General features: G+C 38.4%; 1 protein-coding gene across 1 annotated transcript in view; it reads right to left on the bottom strand.

Moving 5' to 3' along the window:
* Positions 1–2,409: 2,409 nt before the first annotated feature.
* NME8 (NME/NM23 family member 8) overlaps positions 2,410–21,877 on the bottom strand; it is a 36,767-nt gene continuing 17,299 nt past the window's right edge. The window contains exons 10-15 of the mRNA XM_052638390.1: positions 16,500–16,672; positions 9,045–9,189; positions 8,246–8,353; positions 4,106–4,257; positions 3,388–3,532; positions 2,410–2,647 (exon numbers count right to left, since the gene is read on the bottom strand). Of these exons, the coding sequence (XP_052494350.1) occupies positions 2,410–2,647; positions 3,388–3,532; positions 4,106–4,257; positions 8,246–8,353; positions 9,045–9,189; positions 16,500–16,672 (961 nt within the window). The remainder of the gene's footprint in view (positions 2,648–3,387; positions 3,533–4,105; positions 4,258–8,245; positions 8,354–9,044; positions 9,190–16,499; positions 16,673–21,877) is intronic.

The following is a 21,877-nucleotide window of genomic DNA, read 5'->3' as shown; positions in this document are numbered from 1 at the left end:
TTAGTAGTAATAAATTCCTTTAGTTTTTTGGGTTTTTTTTTTAACTAGGAATGTCTTAGAAGGATAGTTTTGCTAGGTATAGGCTTCTTGGTTGATTTTTTTTTCTTTCAGTACTTAAAATGTGTTATCCTATTGCCTTCTGGCCTCCATGATTTCTGATGAGAATCAGCTATTATTGTGGATTCTATGTACATAACAAGTGCTTTTCTCTTATTCCTCTTTCAGTCTTTATTTTTGGCTTTTGACAACTCAACTGTAATGTGGTAGAATTATAGCCAATTATCAAGTCTTGTGGGTGCAATGCAGCTTTCTAAAAATTCTCTGATTTTTTCACTTATCACTAACTCACATTTCCACATTATTTTGTGTTGCTGTCAATTTTCACTTTGATCATTGCAGTGCCTTCTCTCTGGATAACTTCAATGTCTTTTTCCCTCTCTGTCACACATATGCATCTGCTCACTCTGTGCTTACCTCTAAGAATCCTAGAACACATATTCATTTTCTATCTCCAGCCTTTAGAGTCTTAAGCTCCTTTAGGACAAGCACTGTGTATATACAGCCCTGCAATAGTGTCCAACAAGAGCCAAACAAATGATTCTTGAATGTCTGAAACATACCCACAATACTAGCCCCCTGAGAGTTATGATATAGTGACAGCATAAGAAAGAAACCAGCAAAATGTGAATATATGTGTGTAGTGGTGGTGGTGCTTTAGTCACTAAGCCACATCCAACTCTTGTGAGTCCATGGACTGAAGCCTACCAGGCTCCTCTGTCCATGGGATTTCCCAGGCAAGAATACCACAGTGGGTTGCCATTTCCTTCTCCAGGGTATCTTCCCAACCCAGGGATTAAACCCAGGTCTCCTGCATTGCAGGTGGATTCTTTACCAATTGAGCCACCAAGGAAGCCCATGTGTGTGTGTGTGTGTGTGTGTGTGTGTGTGTGTGTGTGTGTGTGTATAAAACACCTTTCTTGCTTCTTTACCTCTGATTTTGGAAATCCTACCCATTTTTCAAGATCTGTTTGATCTATTACCTTCTCCAGTTCCTACCCATCAAACGCACACTTATCAATTCAGCACTGAAATATACACTAATTAAAAACCCCCTATATTATTCATAATGTTTCCCTCATCACAAAAGGGGGGGGAGGTATGTTGACATTAGATCTACACTATATTTCTAATAGACACTATAAACAGAATGTAATTCTACTCACCACCTGCTTCACAGGCACTCATCACTGACATGCTTAATAATGTACAGTAGTTACAATCAGACATTGTTTCTGTGATTTTGTCTCCTCATCATATTTGTATTTCCCTGAAGGTAACCTTAATTATTAGTTATTAACCAAGAACCCATAGTTTTGTATTAACTAAGAACCCAGAGTTCAAGCAGATATACAATACATATTTTCCCAACATAAGTGGTCAAGGGTTGTACCATCATGCTTTGGTCTATAACTGAGCTGGACTAATGGAATGAGCTGCACTATGCCAGAATTTACCTTTATTTCTATACATAATATATTAATACAACATTCTTATATCTAGAGAAATCATAGCTTATCAATAATATTAGGAATTAATGTGCTTGCTCATCTCTCCCTGAGGAACTGGTTGGGTGTGAAGGGATTGCTCCATTTCACATTGCTTCTTCATTATGCTCTGGAGGCTGATTCTCAGTTTGGCTTGTCCAGGTGGGGACTGTATCAGCAACCAGAGCCACATGGGTGTACATTAGTGAGCCTGCTCTTTGAAACTAAAGAAAGAAAGTAGATATTATGGGCGAAAATTATCTGTCTTACACTCTTATCTCCCATATTGTCCAAGATGGAAAAGCTTTCAATCGACAACTAAGCAAGACTCAATTCACATACATTTTATGTAGCTGCCTCTTCCCAATAAGCACCTCTTTGCCAAAGAATAGAACTGGTTGCCTTTTATTCTATACTTTCTAACATTCTATTTTATTCCATGGTCACATAGTACCCACAGGTAGTTAATCGGCTCCAAGTTTCCAGACGCTTAAAGGATAGAGTTGAGGCTTCTGAATGAGACTTTGACCACTCAGAGTGAAGAAGTGGCGGGGAAGAAAGGAGAGAGACTGATGAGACTGAGTCATAGCAGATGGCACAGACACAGCTGGAGACCAGGGCTTGCAAACCCAGAGGTTTAAAACCAAGGCTGGCGAATCTGCAGAGGTCTCTCTTGCCCTACTGTCTCTCAGGTGCCTGGCATCTACACAGCTCCCAGGCTGCTACAGACCTGCAGAGTGTGTCTGGCAGGAAATAAAGTTGATTCAGGAATATGGGGAGAACTCTGGTCTTTATGGACCAGCCTTGTCCTAGGTCCAGCCACTGTAATAAGGAGATATAATAATAATTCAAGAGGTACTGTACTTTAGTTTTCCTCAAGGTTCTCAGGAACAAAGTCTTCAAACATGCTACTAATTGTCTCCATTGCCTCCTCCATATTAGATGGTCCATGGACAGCATTTTTCAAAATATTTTCTCCAAATTGGGCTCGAATAGAATCTGGGGACAATAGTCTTGCTTCCTCTGGGTCTGTGGGACCCATCAATCGTCTCCAGTCTGAAACAGCATTCCACTTGGTCAGAATCATGACCAGAGATGTACCCCTGCAAACAAGAATGCTTTCAGAAGACTTGGACTATTGGTAACTATAGAGGCTGAATACACAGCTAAAGACAGAATGCCACAGCTTCATCCAGAGAGCTCATCTTTATTCTTTGTCCTCATCAGTGTGATTTTTCTACTTTTTAAAAAAATTTTAATTTCTTCCGTACCCAATAGGTTTATCGGGATTTGTTTTTCTGGGTTTTTTGGCCATACTACATGGCTTGCTAGGTCTTTGTTACCTGACCAGGGATTGAACCCATGCCCTCTGCAGTGGAAGTACAGAGTCCTAATCATTGGACCACCAGGGAATTCCCTTTCAACAGGTTTTTTGTTCTAGAAGAATGTTGTTTTTTAATTCTAGGGATACATGCCAGACGCTATTCCAGTTACTTTCAATGTATCAATTATTTAGCCTTCACAACAGTACCAATGAGGTAGGTCCTATTAACATCCCCATTTTATGGATAAGGAAACTAAGGCAAAGATTAAAAATGGTGGCAAAGCAGACGTTTAAAAGCAGATAGCCTCTATATCTATGTGAAGACCTAAAGAAACAAAGAAAAACAGAAGGAAAAAAGGGAATTAGAATAAACATGAACTCCAAATATTACCAGGGTGCTTTTCTCATGAATTAGATTAGATAGAATGTTTTAATGAATTTTTTGTAGTTTTCAAAGTTTTTATGACAAACAGTTACTATGTTAAAAATGCAAAGAACTTTTTTATATCTGAAACTTACTCAGCTAAAACACCCAAGACATCCTTATAAAACGCTTTTCTTTTTATTTTAAAATAAATTTTCTCTGCTTCCTCTTCAGTTAGGAGTATTTCTTTCATCTGTGTTATATCAAATCCAGTGTCTTTAATAACTTTCATGATATCCTCTAGGGAAAACAGATATTTGATAGTCTTGCAGATTGCCTCCATTTCTGTTCTGTTTTTAAGTAGATTGAAATCACTAAGGAAGGTCATAGTATCACTTGCATACAGTGGTTTTAAAAAACCAAAACTGTGCTAAACTAAACTGAAAAGGCACCAGAGGGACATTCAGAAGAACTTCAATATGTTAATGTAGATGTTCAGTTTCTGGGATCCATCTTTCCAGAAACCTGAAATGTCTAGTGGTCTATAAATGAGGAAACCTGTTTTTACGCCAAAAGTGAAGGCATGTTTTCATCTCCACACTGCAAATGCCAAGGAACTTCTTGGACATAGAACTTCTAGATATAGATTGGAAGAGACAGCCAACCTGAACTCTTCTCACTGAACTAACAGGGCACCATTAAGGTGACTAAATAAAGGAAATCTGGTCAAAATCTCTCACAGCCTAAACTTGGAGCACTACCGCCGATAATGAAGGTGCTCGTCGCTTTATTCTTTCAAGTTTTCTTTACTTTGCAAAATTTCACAGGACTTGAAGAAAAACATATACATTGGTTCTATCTTTATATACTTACCTCTTTGTTCTTGTGTTACATGAGGTTTAATCAGTGCCACAGTGTGTTGAGGAGGAAAGAAATATTGTATTTCCCTTTCAGCAGCTTCTAGTGAATCACTTCCATACAACTGGTTGATAGGCAAACCTTCTATTGCAAACTGTGCACATAAGCTTTGAAAAAGAAGTCAAGTCAAAAACTGATATAACGTATAAAATAACATAACACAATGTAAAACTTCATATTTGCATTCTACAAAAGGAAGTAATTTCAGAATGGCTTGGGGCATGCTATTACCTTTAAGCAGGTAGCAGTCATTAGGAAGAAAGGAGTTGAACATTTCAGTAACCATGACAATGGATACTGACAAATGTCAAAGATGCAATGAACACCCTTCAGTTCAGTTCAGTCGCTCAGCCGTGTCTGACTCTTTGCAACCCCATGAATCACAGCACGCCAGGCCTCCCTGTCCATCACCAACTCCCAGAGTTCACTCAGACTCACATCCATCGAGTCAGTGATGCCATCTGGCCATCTCATCCTCGGTCATCCCCTTCTCCTCCTGCCCCCAATATCTCCCAGCATCAGAGTCTTTTCCAATGAGTCAACTCTTCACAGGAGGTGGCCAAAGTACTGGAGTTTCAGCTTTAGCATCATTCCTTCCAAAGAAATCCCAGGGCTGCTCTCCTTCAGAATGGACTGGTTGGATCTACTAGCAGTCCAAGGGACTCTCAAGAGTCTTCTCCAACACCACAGTTCAAAAGCATCAATTCTTCGACGCTCAGCCTTCTTCACAGTCCAACTCTCACATCCATACATGACCACTGGAAAAACCATAGCCTTGACTAGACGGACCTTAGTCAACAAGGTAATGTTTCTGCTTTTGAATATGCTATCTTGGTTGGGCATAACTTTTCTTCCAAGGAGTAAGCGTCTTTTAATTTCATGGCTACAATCACCATCTGCAGTGATTTTGGAGCCCCCAAAAATAAAGTCTGACACTGTTTCCACTGTTTCTCCATCTATTTCCCATGGAGTGATGGGACCAGATGCCATGATCTTCGTTTTCTGAATGTTGAGGTTTAAGCCAACTTTTTCACTCTCCTCTTTTACTTTCATCAAGAGGCTTTTTAGTTCCTCGTCACTTTCTGCCATAAGGGTGGTGTCATCTGCATATCTGAGGTTATTGATATTTCTGGCAATCTTGATTCCAGCTTGTGTTTCTTCCAGTCCAGCGTTTCTCATGATGTACTCTGCATAGAAGTTAAATGAACACGCTGGTGCAGTGGTAAAGAACAGAATATAGAGTTCTGGTGGTACCACTTGCTAGCCACATGATACTGATCAACTATTTTCCTTGTGTACGCTTCAGTTGTCTCAAATACAAATACGATAATAAACCCAGTTTCAGGAGTCTTTGAAGATGTAATCTGATGATGTGTTTGAAATATATGGTGCATATTAAGCTGTCAATAAATTCCTTCTCCTTCTTTAATCACTAAATAATATCAAGCACTAGAGATGGCATTTGACCTGTTCCAAAGATACCAAATTATAAACATTGAATCCAGGACACATGGCAGCGGAACACTCCAGATAAGGAAAGCAGCAGTAAAAGAGGAGCATACCAAATGGCTTCGTGGAACAAGGCAGGAGTGACATTGATGGTAATGGGCAAGCCCTGCTGGGGTAGTTTATTCCAGTTCTGTTTTTGTATGATAGATGAATACGTATCTCCAAAGTCAACCATTATTCCTCAGTGTTTTCCAGTTGCACCTTTTTCTTTCTGTCCCTCTGCCTATCTGTTTTGCCTATCTATTTTGCCAATGAAGTGATATTCATTGCTCATTAATTTTCTGCCCTTTAAACATAGCCCTGAGCAAGCAACCCACAAAATCCAGCCACAGCAAATAATCTCCCTTCCTGTTAACAGACTGACATCACTGGAAACTTGGCTTTCTGTCCTAAATTTTAAGACCCCTTTCTTATCTCCAAGTTTCCCTTGTGGCTCAGCTGGTAAAATCTCTCTAATTTTTTCAGTGACCATTTCAGATTTCCTTATCTAACTTGACCTTCCCATTCAGCCCTTGGCTGCTCTTACATCTCTGATTTGAAGATATTTGTAGACTAAGAGCCTGTGATTGTCAAGGAGATTTGTACAATGAATGATATATCACCAGAACTGACTCCATTCAATGCAGAGAACTACAAGCAGGCCCTCTATTAGGCTGTTAGACATGGTATTTGGAAAAAGTGTCTGTGTGTGTGTGTGTGTGTGTGTGTGTGTGTGTGTGTGTGTGCATGTAAGGATAGGAGAGAAGGATTGCTGTGTTTCTCTTGTATGCAAGTGACCATATTTCAGATTAAGCAATGGAGAGTAAAGAGTCTGATGCCCAAGTGCAGGAGTTATTTCTAAGGCAACTTAGAAAAGGAGGCAATCAAAAATAATGGCTAAGAGTCATTGTGAACTTGTGGCAACATTAGGGATCATAAGGGCTTACGATTTAAATTCTCACTATAATAGTGGGGAGAAGAGGGGCAGTTACTGAGTGCCTTCACCTGGAGAAAATGTCTCTGTGCTGGTATGTAGCCTTCACACTTGGAGCCAGAATTTCTAGAAGAGTGTGCCTACATGTATAGGCCAGGTATTGATAAGGATTCTCCTCTCTGATGCCATGTATTGCATTCTCTGCTACTTTTCATTAAGAGGTTCTATGGCACCCTGCTCATACCACGTAAAGAGTGTCCAAGCCATATTATCCTTTACAGTAATTTCCTGGCACAGGAACAAAGACATAAGAGAGGAGGGTCAAAAAAGTGCAAAATGCCTCCTTCAGGACAAGTCCAACTCAAGATCTTATACCCCGAAGAAAACACTTCAACTTTATATACATGATGTTTCATAAATCCTGTTATTTGTTGTGGTAGCATGGATGCAAACGTTTCCTGTGTTTGATAAAGCAACTTTATTCTTGCTCACTTGAAGGAGGGCTTTTCTTCCCCTGAATTCAATCCTGCTCTGAAATTAGCACAAAGAATTTAGGTGAATTGCAAGTCAGTTTGTTTCCATCAGCTACATGCCAAGAACAGAGATGAATGAGATGTTATCTCCTTCCCTCAGCTGAGACCAAGCCCAGCAGCTAAGATCAAAATATATTTTTTAAAGTGCCTAGGTAACGGGTATTAGACAGCATGTTAAAAAACAGAGACATTACTTTGCCAACAAAGGTCCATCTAGTCAAGGCTATGGTTTTTCCAGTAGTCATGTATGGATGTGAAAGTTGGACTATAAAGAAAGCTGAGCACAGAAGAATTGATGCTTTTGAACTGTGGTGTTGGAGAAGACTCTTGAGAGTCCCTTGAACTGCAAGGAGATCCAACCAGTCCATCCTAAAGGAGATCAGTCCTGGATGTTCATTGGAAGGACTGATGTTGAAGCTGAAACTCCAATACTTGGCCACCTGATGCAAAGAACTGACTCACTGGAAAAGACCCTGATACTGGGAACGATTGAGGGCAGGAGAAGGGGACAACAGAGGATAAGATGGTTAGATGGCATCACCGACTCAATGGACATGGGTTTGGGTGAACTCCGGGAGTTGGTGATGGACAGGGAGGCCTGGCATTCTGCGGTTCATGGGGTCACAGAGTCAGACAAGACTGAGCAACTGAACTGAACTAGGTAACAGGTAACATGCCAGGTTTTGAGCTGATTACAAAATTCTAAGACTCATCAGTAAATTACTTTGTAAATGTTCCCACCAAATTGTAGACTACATACTAAGTTAGTCATCATTGTCTTAAAACTCCTATATCAATTAAACAACCTACAGGACTATCATGCCCTTCTCAAAAGAATTTCTCCTAAACAGTGCATGGGGCAGGTATTTCTGCCAAGATACAGACTTCTGGCTGGGTAGCTTCCACTTATTTTCAGCCCCAAACAAAGCAGCTTACAACATTCTCTTGCAAAGCCTTGGCCATATTCAGGTTGGCACTGGGCTGGGCTTTCAGTCATAAATAGCCCACTCCTTACCCAGCAAAAGGAGCATTCCTGAGCACCTACTTTGGACGAGAGCTGCAGTTCCTGTACCCTATATCCAAAAGGAAATCAAAATGGCTCCCATGAAAAAATCTGGGGACCCATGACATGAATCGTACCTCTCTGGAATATATTCTTTGGCTTCTTCAACACTGCTTGGTCCAATTAACTGTTTCCAGTATGCTAAACCGTTTTCTCTTACTAAAACAAGGGCTAGAGATGGACTACTGTTGGAAAAGAAAAAGTTAATGAAACTATGGCTTGTAGCTAATTATAGATAAATAATGCAAGTGTATTTGTTAGATGAAAATAGTAAAATAGCCCTTTTTACTAAGAGTATGAAATTAATTTCTGCTGATGTACTCTCAAGAGTATATTCATCAAAGAAAGGAAGCAGAGAAAGGAAGGGAAAAGAAGGGCCTTGGTTCTGATCGAGTGGTCTAGGGACAATTACAGGTATTGTCCCCATGCCCCTGCTGATTTATATTATACACGCTTGCTGGCTTTCTGGTCTGGCTGCTGGTTGATTTATTCTGATAGAAACCTGACAGGTTTCTAGCATCCCATTCATCTCCTTGGACTAGTGACCTTCAGGGTTACCAAAACCCTTGAGAGTCAGTCATAGCTGTCTACTTGGACTTGATGATGCTGCACAAACTGGCTATGCAATTCAACTCAGCTAGACTCCAGAGGCTTCACTGGGAACTTGCATTGCTCTAACAACATTCCAGGGGGATCACAGAAGACACGTGGTTGAGCAGGGAATCAAAATGGAAGTAACACTGGCAAAGAGTCGGCTCAGCGCATCTTTACAGAATTGAGAGGTTTGGCAACTTGAACAGAAAGCAGGGTTAAAAGAAGGCTAAATGATTCAAACATAAATCAACCTGTGCTTTCTCAATCTGAATTCTATTTTACCTGGTCATGTTTTCTATAACGTTTCCAAAATAATCTTTATTTTCATATTCTTTGCACAGTGTTTTTGCTTCTTCTTCTGATAATACTATCTGTCTTTGCAGCAGTATTTTAAAGCCTTCATCTTGAATTTTATTCAAAACATCCTCTAAATAAAAAGTCACATAAGTTGTAAAGTGCTAGGTTATTGATTATACACACAATACAGACTATATTATCATAAGGACATAGAATGTATTTCATTCTCATATGAAATCTAAGTTTACAAAAATAGATTATTCGATTTTTAATTTAAGGTGAACAGTATTCTTAACATGTCAAATTTATGATGCCATTTCCAGTTCTTCAGTGAACCAAACTCTATAGATCTGGGAATGGGGGATTTATTTTTAAAAATGTGTACGGGCAGATAAGTTTTATTTCATACATACAGGTGATACACTGACATTCTCAGATATGGTAGGGCTCTAGGGCTGGGCTTCCCTGATAGCTCAGTTGGTCAAGAATCCGCCTGCAGAGCAGGAGACCCCAGCTCGATTCCTGAGATCCGCTAGAGACGGGATATGCTACCCACTCCAGTATTCTTGGGCTTCCCTTGTGGCTCAGCTGGTAAAGAATCTGCCTGCAATGCAGGAGACCTGGGTTTGATCCCTGGGTTGGGAAGATCTCCTGGAGAAGAGAAAGGCTCCCCACTCCAGTATTCTGGCCTGGAGAATTCCAAGGACTGTAAAGTCCACGGGGTCACAGAGAGTCAGACATGACTGAGCGACTGTCACTTTCAGAAAACAAAATAACTAAGTACATATCTTTTTTTTAATGTGCTTAAATATAGGCTCTAGATAACTGAAAGATGAAATATAGTTGAGTAAAAAGTGGGAAATTAATGGACCTAAGGACTGTGAAAAGCATGAAAACTGGTTTGTATGAGAACAATTCTAAATACATCCACTGTACACCTGTTTATAAAAAAATTATAAATTTCAAAATATGCCATCAAAAGACATGTCATTGGATTACATTCAAAATCTTTTTGTACCATGTGGCAGATAGAAATATTTTAGAGTATAGAGATTTTTGCCTAAAATCTAAAGCAAACATCATAATCAAAATCACTGGAGGCATTAAAAGCAGTCAGGGGTAGAAGAAAGGCAAAATGTTATCATACCGGCCTTTAATTATTTAATAGTTACTCTGGAAGTACTAAGCCATACATAAAAATAACAAAATTGAACAAAATGGATAACAGTGTTTGCACATTTGCTGCTTGGAAAATTTAGGAGTATTTTTAAAAGGTTAATAGTATTAAATACATAATTCAGTAAGGGAGTCAGTAAGTAAAAAATTACAGAAGCCACTATCTTTCTTACATAGAAAATAAGTTTGGGGGGGAAGTGTCGCTCACTATGGGGTTAAAAACTAGGAATAATGCTGAAAAGAAATAGCCGGCACTAAAACAACAACTGTGAACAGCTTACCTTTTGTTGAGTGAATACCTTAGAGCAAAGAACATTACATATATTCCCATATTTAGTTGAAAAATAAGGTAACAACAACTATAATGAAGAAAACTATTATATCTGAATAAAAGATGTCATCGATGAGTTGAATAGAGGTACATTATATTTCCTGAAAATACATGAGAATATGGTGAAGATGTCTGTTTTCTTCAAGTTTAATAATCCACATAGACTTTGCTGTAGAATTTCTTGAGGTGACCCAGAATAATTAAATATCAATAAAGGTCAATATTTATTTAAAGAGTGATGAATTACCATTTACTACCAAATGGCAAACATTGTAAACATGAAATAATCAAAAACTGAGGTGAGGGTCGAGCAAGAGGGAGAGGGATAGTGATAAGAGACGAGCCAACTTCAAAGTCTGTTTCTCCCCCTTTTTAATTAACGCCTTTATGCTATCCTTCCATGTCAGTATGCTTTGCATATCACAATAGCAATATGTTATGACACTAACAGCTGTCACCAAAATTCTCTGTAGGAGAAAACTGTATTTGTTTGGGAAAAATTATTTAAACAAATTATTGAGTGGAAGGTGAGATCTTTGCAACTTGGTTGGAGGTAGATTTGCTTTGCTCAGAAAAACTGAAGAAACTGTATGTGTTTCCCAGGAACAAGAGTCAGGATTTCGGGGGCAATCCAAACCAGGTGACCAGTGTGGAAGCAGAAACTGCTAAATACTACTAAGAGCTATGAAGAGAACACAGGCCATTTGAAAGTGAGAGCTGGCAATTTGGAGGTCGCTGGTGAACTTGACCAGGGCAGTTCTGACAGAAGCTCAGTTGGAGGGGGTTCAGGAGTGGGTGAGGGTCAAGAAGGCGATTCACAGCACAGACAACTCCTTGAGAGTGTCCATTGCAGACAAGTAGAGAAATGGGGTGTCAGCTGAGGGGGCGGAGGATCCAAGGCAGTTTTTCAGATTTTGTTTTTATTTCATTGAATTTTGTTTATTATTATGTTGGACCATGTTTTTGTGCTAACAGGGAAAACTCAGTAGCAAGAGAGAAAGTGATGTTGCCAGAAAATAAGGGACATTTCGAGTGTGAAACACTCAGGAAAGCAGGTAGAAATGGCATACATAGACCAAGAAAAGGGCTGGCCTTTGATGGATCATGTCCACAGCAGGGTTGCCTCTTCTCCTCTCAGCCAATAACACTGCTTCTTATTTACAGAGAAACCAAGTAACAGAAGACAAACCCCTCAACTTCCTGCCACAAACCTATAAACTGGATCTGTGTCTATCCAGCCTCTTTCTCTCTTGTTACATAGAATAAAAATCTCTTCTCAGCCCAATCCTATACATCTGCTACAGAAATTATTTCCTCCTGGCTCTCAGTGACCTTGGCCTGTCCTAATCTTTTCTGTCTTTCTTGTAACTTCAACTGCTTGGTTCCTTCCCATGAGCATTAATCTACAGTCAGATTTTTCCAATCTCAAAATAACATTTACAAATCTGTCAAATATTACTTCTTTAATTCTGAATTGTTCTGACTTCTTTGTATATAATCTCTCACCCCAGTTTTGAGACTGACTTTGGTGGCAAGCACTACACTCAAACTTTTCAAGATTCTCCTTTTCCTGGCTAATTCAAACTTGACTTTTTAGTCTCTGCATAAACAGTGCTTTTTACATGAAGTATTATGCAACTGTCCCTGGTTAATTAAGCCATACTTATCTTTCCATTCAATAATGGGCTGCATATCCTATTTGATATCCAGTGAGGCATCTCTTATCATAGCGCTTTCCATACTCAGCTGTTATTATCAATTAGATGTATTTTACTTCAGCAGTACATGTACAGGCTTCAACAGTACATGAACTGTGAACTGCTAGATGTTCAAGATGGATTTAGAAAAGGCAGAGGAACCAGAGATCAAGTTGCCAACATCCACTGGATCATAGAAAAAGCAAGAGAATTCCAGAAAAACCTCTACTTCTGCTTTATTAATTATGCCAAAGCCTTTGACTGTGTAGATCACAGGAAACTGTGGAAAATTCTTCAAGAGATGGGGATAACAGACCACCTTCCTTGCCTCCTGAGAAACCTGTTTGCAGGTCAAGAAGCAACAATTAGAACCAGACATGGAATAATGAACTAGTTCCAAATTGGGAAAAGAGTGCGTCAAGGCTGTATATTGTCACCTTGCTTATTCAACTTATATGCAGAGTACATCATGCAAAATGCTGGGCTGGATGAAACACAATCTGGAATCAAGATTCCCAGGAGAAACATCAATAACCTCAGATATGCAGATACCACCACCCTTATGGCAGAAAGTGAAGAGGAACTAAAGAGCCTCTTGATGAAAGTGAAAGAGGAGAGTGAAAAAGTTGGCTTAAAACTCAACATTCAGAAAACTAAGATCATGGCATCTGATCCCATCTCTTCATGGCAAATAGATGGGGATACAATGGAAACAGTGAGAGAGTTTATTTTCTTGGGCTCCAAAATCACTGCAAATGGTGACTGCAGCCATGAAATTAAAAGATGCTTGCTCCTTGGAAGAAAAGCTATGACCAACCTAGACAGCATATTAAAAAGCAGAGACATTACTTTGCCAAAAAAGTCCAAAAAAGCTATGGTTTTTCCAGTAGTCATGTATGGATGTGAGAGTTGGACTATAAACAAAGCTGAGTGCTGAAGAATTGATGCTTTTGAACTGTAGTGTTGGAGAAGACTTTTAAGGGTCCCTTGGACTAAAAAGCCTCTTGATGAAAGTGAAAGTGGAGAGTGAAAAAGTTGGCTTAAACCTCAACATTCAGAAAACGAAGATCATGGCATCCGGTCCCATCACTTCATGGGAAATAGACGGGGAAACAGTGGAAACAGTGTCAGACTTTAGTTTTTGGGCTCCAAAATCACTGAAGATGGTGACTGCAGCCATGAAATTAAAAGACGCTTACTCCTTGGAAGAAAAGTTATGAGCAACCTAGATAGCATATTCAAAAGCAGAGACATTACTTTGCCAACAAAGGTCCATCTAGTCACGGCTATGGTTTTTCCAGTGGTCACGTATGGATGTGAGAGTTCGACTGTGAAGAAAGCTGAGCACCGAAGAATTGATGCTTTTGAACTGTGGTGTTGGAGAAGACTCTTGAGAGTCCCTTGGACTGCTAGTAGATCCAACCAGTCCATTCTGAAGGAGATCAGCCCTGGGATTTCTTTGGAAGGAATAATGCTAAAGCTGAAGCTCCAGTACTTTGGCCACCTCATGTGAAGAGTTGACTCATTGGAAATGATTCTGATCCTGGGAGGGATTGGGGGCAGGAGGAGAAGGGGACGACAGAGGATGAGATGGCTGGATGGCATCACCGACTCAATGGACATGAGTTTGAGCAAGCTCCAGGAGTTGGTGATGGACAGGGAAGCCTTGTGTGCTGCAGTCGAGATCGCAAAGCGTCAGACATGACTGAATGACTGAACTGAACTGAGATGTATTTTGCAGCAGGTTGTTGTGCTGGTAGGATAAAGATTATATTGCATCGAAAATTAAAGCTAAAACCCTAGTGACTCAATACATCAGAGATATCCTTATCACCAATGTTTCATGCTCCTAATAAAGCTGCCTATAGCAGCTTTACTCATAATAGCCAAAAACTGGACACAACAAAGATGTCCTCTAATAAGTAACTATACATATGCTGGTATATTCATACAATGTAATGTTATTCAGCTATAAAGAAGTAAGCTATTTACACCACAAAAAGACACAAGGGAAACTTAAGTGTACATAGTTTTATAAGAGAAATTTATCACTATATGATTTCAACTCTACGACACTCTGGAACATGCAAAACTACAGAGAGTAAAAAGGTCAGATTACAACAGGGGTTGGGAGAGGGAGATGGATAAATAGGAGAAGAACAGGGATTTTTAGGGCAGTGGTTCTACCAGGTAAACCTGGTTTACTGTAAAAGGATCACATGACACTGAATTTATCAAAACCCACAGAATGTGCAATGCAAAGAGCAAACCTTAACATCAACTATGAAGTTTAGTTAATAACAGTGTGTTGACATTGGCTCGCTAGTTATAAGAATGTATCACAATAAAATATTATTCTAAGAAACTATTATGGGGGTAGGCTTATGGGAACACTGTACTATCTTTCTTAATTTTTCTGTAAATCAACAACTATTCTAAAGTATAAAGTCTATTCACCTAAAAAATATATACATTTTGTTCAAGGTTTAAAAAGGCAAATGAAACTTTCCAAAGACAAGAACTCTAGGCCCAGGAAGCTTCACTGGTAAATTCCAGTAAAGATTTTAAAAAGATGCAACATCAATTCTACACCATCTCTTCCAGAAAACAGTGACTACCTTTCATCTCATTTTATGAAATCTGCATTTACCCATTACCCTAATACCAAACCAGATAAAGACATTACAAGAAAGTCCCCAACAAAATATCAAAAATTCAAACCCAGCAATATGTTAAAAAGGACAGTAAAAGACAATAAACAACAACCAAGTATGGTTTATCTGGAGAATGCAAGGCTGGTTAAATATTTAAAAATCAAAATAATTGCCATATTATTAAACTCAAGGGAAAAATATCAGTAGATACAGGAAAATCTTTTTGAGAAACTATAACATCCATTCATGACTTTTTAAAAAAAATACCTCCCCAAACTAGGAGTAGGTGAGAATTTCCGTAATCTAAATAAAGGGCATATAAAGCTAACATGACACTTGATGGTAAAAGACTTAATGCTTTCCCTGTAAGATCAGGAGCAAGGTAACTTGTGTACTCTCATCTCTCTTATTATTCAACATCATGCAGGAAGTTCCACCAGTACAATAAGGCAAGCAAAAGAAATAAAACGTGCACATATTAAAAAGAAAGAGGCAAAACTGTCTCAATTTTTAGATATTATTGTCTCCATCAGTGGTTCTCGGTCCTTCAAAGTGCACTTAGCAACGTTTGGAGATGTGTTTTGATTTTCACAACTAGGAGTTGAGGGGACGCTACTGACATGAAGTGAGTAGAGGCCAAAGATGTCGCTGAACATTTTCCAATGCTCGTGACGCAGCACCCTCAACAGTTACCTAGCCCAAAAGGTACGTAGCTCTGATGTTCAGAAATCCTGTGCTGTGCTAAGTCACTTCAGTCATGTCCTACTCTTTGTGACCTTATGAACTGTAGCCTGCCAGGCTCCTCTGTCCATGGGATTCTGCAGGCAAGAAGACTGGAGTGGGTTGCCTTGCCCTACTCCATGGGATCTTCCCGACCCTCCTCTCTTATGTGTCCTGCATTGGCAGGCAGGTTCTTAACCACTCATGCCACCTGGAAAGCCCTCAGACACCCTAGTAACAGAAATCCTCAAGGAAATGATGTCCTAGAACTAAGTAGTTTAGCAAGGCAGAGAATATGAGGTCAACATACAAGTATCAATTTATTTCCATACACTGGATATAAAAAAGAATTAATAGTGTTACTTTACAGTTTCTGTTCTTGCTCTGCCAATATTCACTCTATTCTGTGAGGTTAAAAATAGCCGGCACCTTTTAAGAGTTAGGCACTTCATGTTTTCTCATTTTAACCTTCTGAATTTAAACATGAAGAAAGATTTGGTAAAGTATATTTTTTTCAAATCACACTATTAATAAGAGGTTTACCTAAGTGTTGAACTTAGGCATCTCAGACATGAATACTTCTAATCTTTATTATAATAACTATAATAATAATTATAGATAATAATAATTCTTGTATGTTAAATCTACCCTAACAAATTCCTAGGTGAGAAAGCACTTTCTGAACTTTTAAACTGTAAAATTGTTTTATTCTGTTTATTGAGAAATTAGTAAATTAGTGTCAATTAAATTTCTTACTTCAAGTGCTTTTTCTTGAATGTTCAATTTTAAAATAATATATTTTAATATGATTATTCAAACCATATGCACAATGTAGTTAAACAATTTTTACTTTATTTCTTACCTGTTCTTTCATTAAAGAGGGCTGGTCGAAGTAATGCCAGTATCTTTTCAAATTTTATGCCTCTAATTTTTTTAAAATCAGGGATTAAGACATCGATAAACTTAGTATTAGCTATATTCTCTTCAACATCACAAAACTGAGATATTTGTTGTATTTCCAGATATTGTTGTAAACTGTTGAAATCCAAAACATAATTATAAACTGAAGCTTAATAATTATGCCAGAAAATTAAAACTGATAATATATTCTCACAAATAATTTAATTTTAATAAAACAAATGAATATTGAACTTCACATAAAGATGTTACATCTCTATTACATCAAAGAATATGTATTTAATTCCATTTTTATTGAACCAACACAAAAATCAATTACATGAAATCACATGTTTGATTTCATGAGAGGATATTAAAGACACCAAAATAAAGTATGTTTAAAAAATTTTTTTCTTTCTTCTATGTAAAGCAATCCAGATAGTTTCTAATTTTCCTTATAGTCTTGTCTTTGAATCTAGGTTAATTTAGGAGCACATTTCATGTTTTCAAATAGGTAAGATGTTTTCTATTTGAAATTTATTATTTATTTATTTCCAACTTTTTTGGATTATAATCAGGAAATGTATGTAGTAAGATTTTAATTTTTAAAAATTTGTTTAGGTTTTCTTTGTAAACAAAGCAAATTTACTTGTGGGATTTAAGGTTATACATATTCATATTTCATATATTTTAGATCATTTATTATACACAATTATGGAATACATATTTGCCATTCGTATATATCCTTGCTTTTTTCTTTGCTTTGTATTGAGATCTATGAGCATAATGTTACTTTTACCAGTTCTCCTTATTATCTTTCTAATACTTATATTTTTATTATGTCATCTGTGTGGTTTCAGGAATAAATTTTTTGACCACTATATCTTCTTCACAAATGTTTTCTTTTACAGCATGTCCTTCTTTATCAAGTTTAACACTTTTAATATTCAATTCTAATTCTTTATTTTTTCTGGCTATTTTGTTGCCATCTCTTAATTTTTTTATTTTTCTTTGTCTCTTCTAAGCAGAATATAGATTTAGATTACTGTGATACTGAATGGTGTGCCTTGGAAATGAACAGAGATCATCCTGTTGTTTTTGAGATTGCACCCAACTACTGCATTTCAGGTTCTTTTGTTGACTATGAGGGCTACTCCATTTCTTCTAAGGGATTCTTGCCCACAGTTGTAGATATAACGGTCATCTGAATTAAATTCACCCATTCTGGTCCATTTTAGTTCACTGATCCCTAAACTGTCAATGTTTACTCTTGCCATCTCCCATTTGACCACTTCCAATTTACCTTGATTCATGGAGCTAACATTCCAAGTTCTTATGCAGTATTGTTCTTTACAGCATCAGATTTTACTTTTATCACCAGACATATCCACGACTGGGTGTTGTTTCCACTTTGGCTCAGCCTCTTCAGTCCTTCTGAAGCTATTTCTTCTCCCTTCTCCAGTAGAATATTGGGTGCCTAACAACCTGGGGAGTTCATCTTTCAGAGTCATATCTTTCCGCCTTTTCATACTGTTCATACAGTTCTCAGGGAAGAATGCTGAAGTGGTTTGCCATTCTGTTCTCCAGTGGACCACATTTTGTCAGAACTCTCCACCATGACCGATCTGTCTTGGGTGGCTCTACACGGCATGCCTCATAGTTTCATCGAGTTAGACAAGGCTGTGACCCATGTGATCAGAAAAACCCTATACAGTCAGCAAAAACAAGACCAGGAGTAGACTGTGGCTCAGATCATGAACTCCTTATTGAAAAATTCAGACTTAAATTGAAGAAAGTAGGGAAAACCACTAGGCCATTCAAGTATGACCTAAATCAAATCCTTTATGATTATACAGTAGAAGTGACAAAGATTCAGGGGATTAGATCTGATAGACAGAATACCTGAGGAACTATGGGCAGAGGTTCATAACATTGTAATGAGGCAGTGATCAAAACCATCCCCAAGAACAAGAAATGTAAAAAGGCAAAATGGTTGTCTGAGGTGGCCTTACAAATAGCTGAGAAAAAGAGAAGTGAAAGGGAAAGGAGAAAAAGAAAGATATACCCATCTGACTACAGAGTTCCAAAGAATAGCAAGGAGAGATAAGAAAGCCTTCTTCAGTGATCAATGCAAAGAAATAGAGGAAAACAATAGAATGGGAAAGACTAGAGATCTCATGAAGAAAATTAGATACCAAGGGAACATTTTCATGCAAAGATGGGCACAATACAGGACAGAAACAGTGTGGACCTAACAGAAACAGAAGACATTAATAAGAAATGGCAAGAATACACAGAAGAACTATAGAGAAAAGTTCTTAATAATGCGGATAACCGCAATGGTGTGATCACTTACCTAGAGCCAAAAATCCTGGAGTATGAAGTCAAGTGGGCCTTTGGAAGCAACACTACAAACAAAGCTAGTGGAGGTGATGGAATTCCAGCTGAGCTATTTCAAATCCTAAAAGAGGATGCTGTGAAAGTGCTGCACTCAATATACCAGCAAATTTGGAAAACTCAGCAGTGGCCACAAGACTGGAAAATGTCAGTTTTCATTTCAATCCCAAAGAAAAGCAATGCCAAAGAACACTCAAACTACCGCACAATTGCACTCATCTCACATGCCAGCAAAGCAATGCTCAAAATTCTCCAAGTCTTCAACAGTACGTGAACTGAGAACTTCCAGATGTTCAAGTGGATTTAGAAAAGGCAGAGGAACCAGAGATCAAATTGCCAGCATCTGTTGGATCATAGAAAAAGCAAGAGAATTCCAGAAGAACATCTACTTCTGCTTTATTGATTACATTAAAGCCTTTGGCTGTGTGGATCACCACAAACTGGAAAATTCTTAAAGAGATGGGAATACCAGATCACTGTACCTGCCTCCCGAAAAACCTGTACGCAGGTCAAGAAGCAACAATTAGAATTTGCTGTGGAACAACAGACTGGTTCAAAATTGGGAAAGAAGTGCATGTAGGCTATATATTGTCACCCTGCTTATTCAACTTATATACAAAGTACATCATGCATAATGCTAGGCTGGATGAAGCACAAGCTGGAATAGAGATTCCCAGGAGAAATTTCAATAACCTCAGATATGCAGATACCACCACCCTTATGGCAGAAAGTGAAGAGGAACTAAAGAGCCTCTTGATGAAAGTGAAAGAGGAGAGTGAAAATGTTGGCTTAAAACTCAACATTTAAAAAACTAACATCAAGACATCTGTCCCATCACTTCATGGAAAATAGGTGGGGACACAGTGGAAACAGTGAGAGAGTTTATTTTCTTGGGCTCCAAAATCACTGCAAATGGTGACTGCAGCCACGAAATTAAAAGATGCTTGCTCATTGGAAGAAAAGCTGTGACCAAGCTAGACAGCATATTAAAAAGCAGAGACATTACTTTGCTGACAAAGGTCCACCTAGTCAAAGCTATGTTTTTCCAGTAGTCATGTATGAATGTGAGAGGTGGACCATAAAGAAGGCTGAGTGCCAAAGATCTGATGCTTTTGAACTGTGGTGTTGGAGAAGACTCTTGAGAGTCCCTTGGACAGCAAGATCAAACCAGTCAATCCTAAGGGAAATCAATCCTGAACACACATTGGAAGGACTGATGCTGAAGGTGAAGCTCCAATACTTTGGCCACCTGATGCAAAGAGCTGACTCATTAGAAAAGACCCTGATGCTGGGAATGAAGGAAGGAGGAGAAGGGAACGACATAGGACAAGATGGTTGGATGGCATCACCTACTCGATGGATATGAGTTTGAGCAAGCTCCTGGAGATGGTGAAGGACACACCCAAGTGACTGAACAACAACAAAGAGGCAGAATATAGATGAGTACAGTTTTTTAAAACTTTTTATTTTGAAAAATGTAAATTGACAGAGAAGTTTTAAGGCCAAGATACTGAACTTCAGATTCATCAACTGTCAGCATTTTGTCACGTTTGTTCTCTCTCTCTTATCCCTCCACCCCCCATTCAAGAGTGGTGTGTGTGTGTGTGTGTATTTTTTGACTTAATCGTTTAAGAATTGGCTGCAGATATTTTCACCATTCACCCTCCTAAATACCCGAGGGAAGCTTACACTGTTATAAGAGTATTATCTTATGAATAATCCATATTCAAATTTCGGCAGTTTTATAATACTGTCCTGTCTATAGTGCATACATGCATGCTAAGTTGCTTTAGTCATGTCTGACTCTTTGCAACGCCATGGACTATAGCCAGAGAGGCTCCTCTGTCCATGGCATCCTCCAAGCAAGAATGCTGGCTTGGGTTGCCTTGCCTTCCTCCAAGGGATCTTCCCAACCCAGGGGTAGTACGTACATCTCCTGCATTGCAGGCAGATTCTTTGAGCTCAGATTCGCTGAGCCACTGGGGAAACCACCTATCTATAGTAATTTTTCCTAATTTTGGATCATATATTGCATGCAGTCGCCCTAAGCCCTAGTCTCCTTCAACCTCTAACAAATGCCTCAGCCCTTCTTGTCTTTCCTGATACTGATATTTTGAAGACTCCAGGCCAGTCCTCATTTTGGAAGGTTTCAAACTATGGAATGGCCCCATAGTTTCCTATTACATTCTGGGTATGATACTCTATAGGAATATCACATCAGTGGTGTTGTATCCTTCTTGAAACATCACAATAGGAGGTACACAATGTCAGTTTTTCCCATCACTGGGAAATTATAATAACATAGTTGAAGTGGAACCCCCAGTTTTCACCACTGAAAAGCAACAATTTTCACTTTATAAATAATAGCCTTATTATTTATTTATCCTTATTATTTGGAAGGGCACTATTGGAAAATCTATATATTATTCATACAATGGATTTAGCACTCATTGATGATTCCTGTCTGCATTAATTATCATTAGGTAGTTTTTAATTTTTTTATCTTAATCTGGTAATCTCTGTATTTGATGGGATAGCTAACCTTTTCATATTTAGTATAGCAGTCATATATCTGGCTATAAAAATTTATATATACTTTTTATTCTACATAATAATTTCTTCCCTTGATCCTTTAGGTTTTGAATCTATTTTAAAAATGGCAGGTGGAAGTTCACAGCACCTGTTAGGCCATGTCTGCAGAATAAGATCTGTGAAAACTGATTCCCAGGAAAATATGCTCCCTAACCCACAACTTCATGCTGCCTGCTTAGGTTGATGCTTAGTATAAACACAGGCCAATATTAAAAAGAAAATGCTGCAAACTTTGTAAAACAACATTGACACATCTCACTCCACCTCTATCATGCCAAGTGCTTAAATTATCTTATTATGTGTGTATTGAACAACTGCTTCTGAAAGCTGGATGCAATAGACCCCGACCTATAC

The sequence above is a fragment of the Budorcas taxicolor genome, chromosome 4 (assembly GCF_023091745.1).
Source record: "Budorcas taxicolor isolate Tak-1 chromosome 4, Takin1.1, whole genome shotgun sequence".
NCBI lineage: Eukaryota > Metazoa > Chordata > Mammalia > Artiodactyla > Bovidae > Budorcas > Budorcas taxicolor.
The sequence above is the reverse complement of the archived record's forward strand: the minus strand, read 5'-3'. Positions and strand labels throughout refer to the sequence as shown.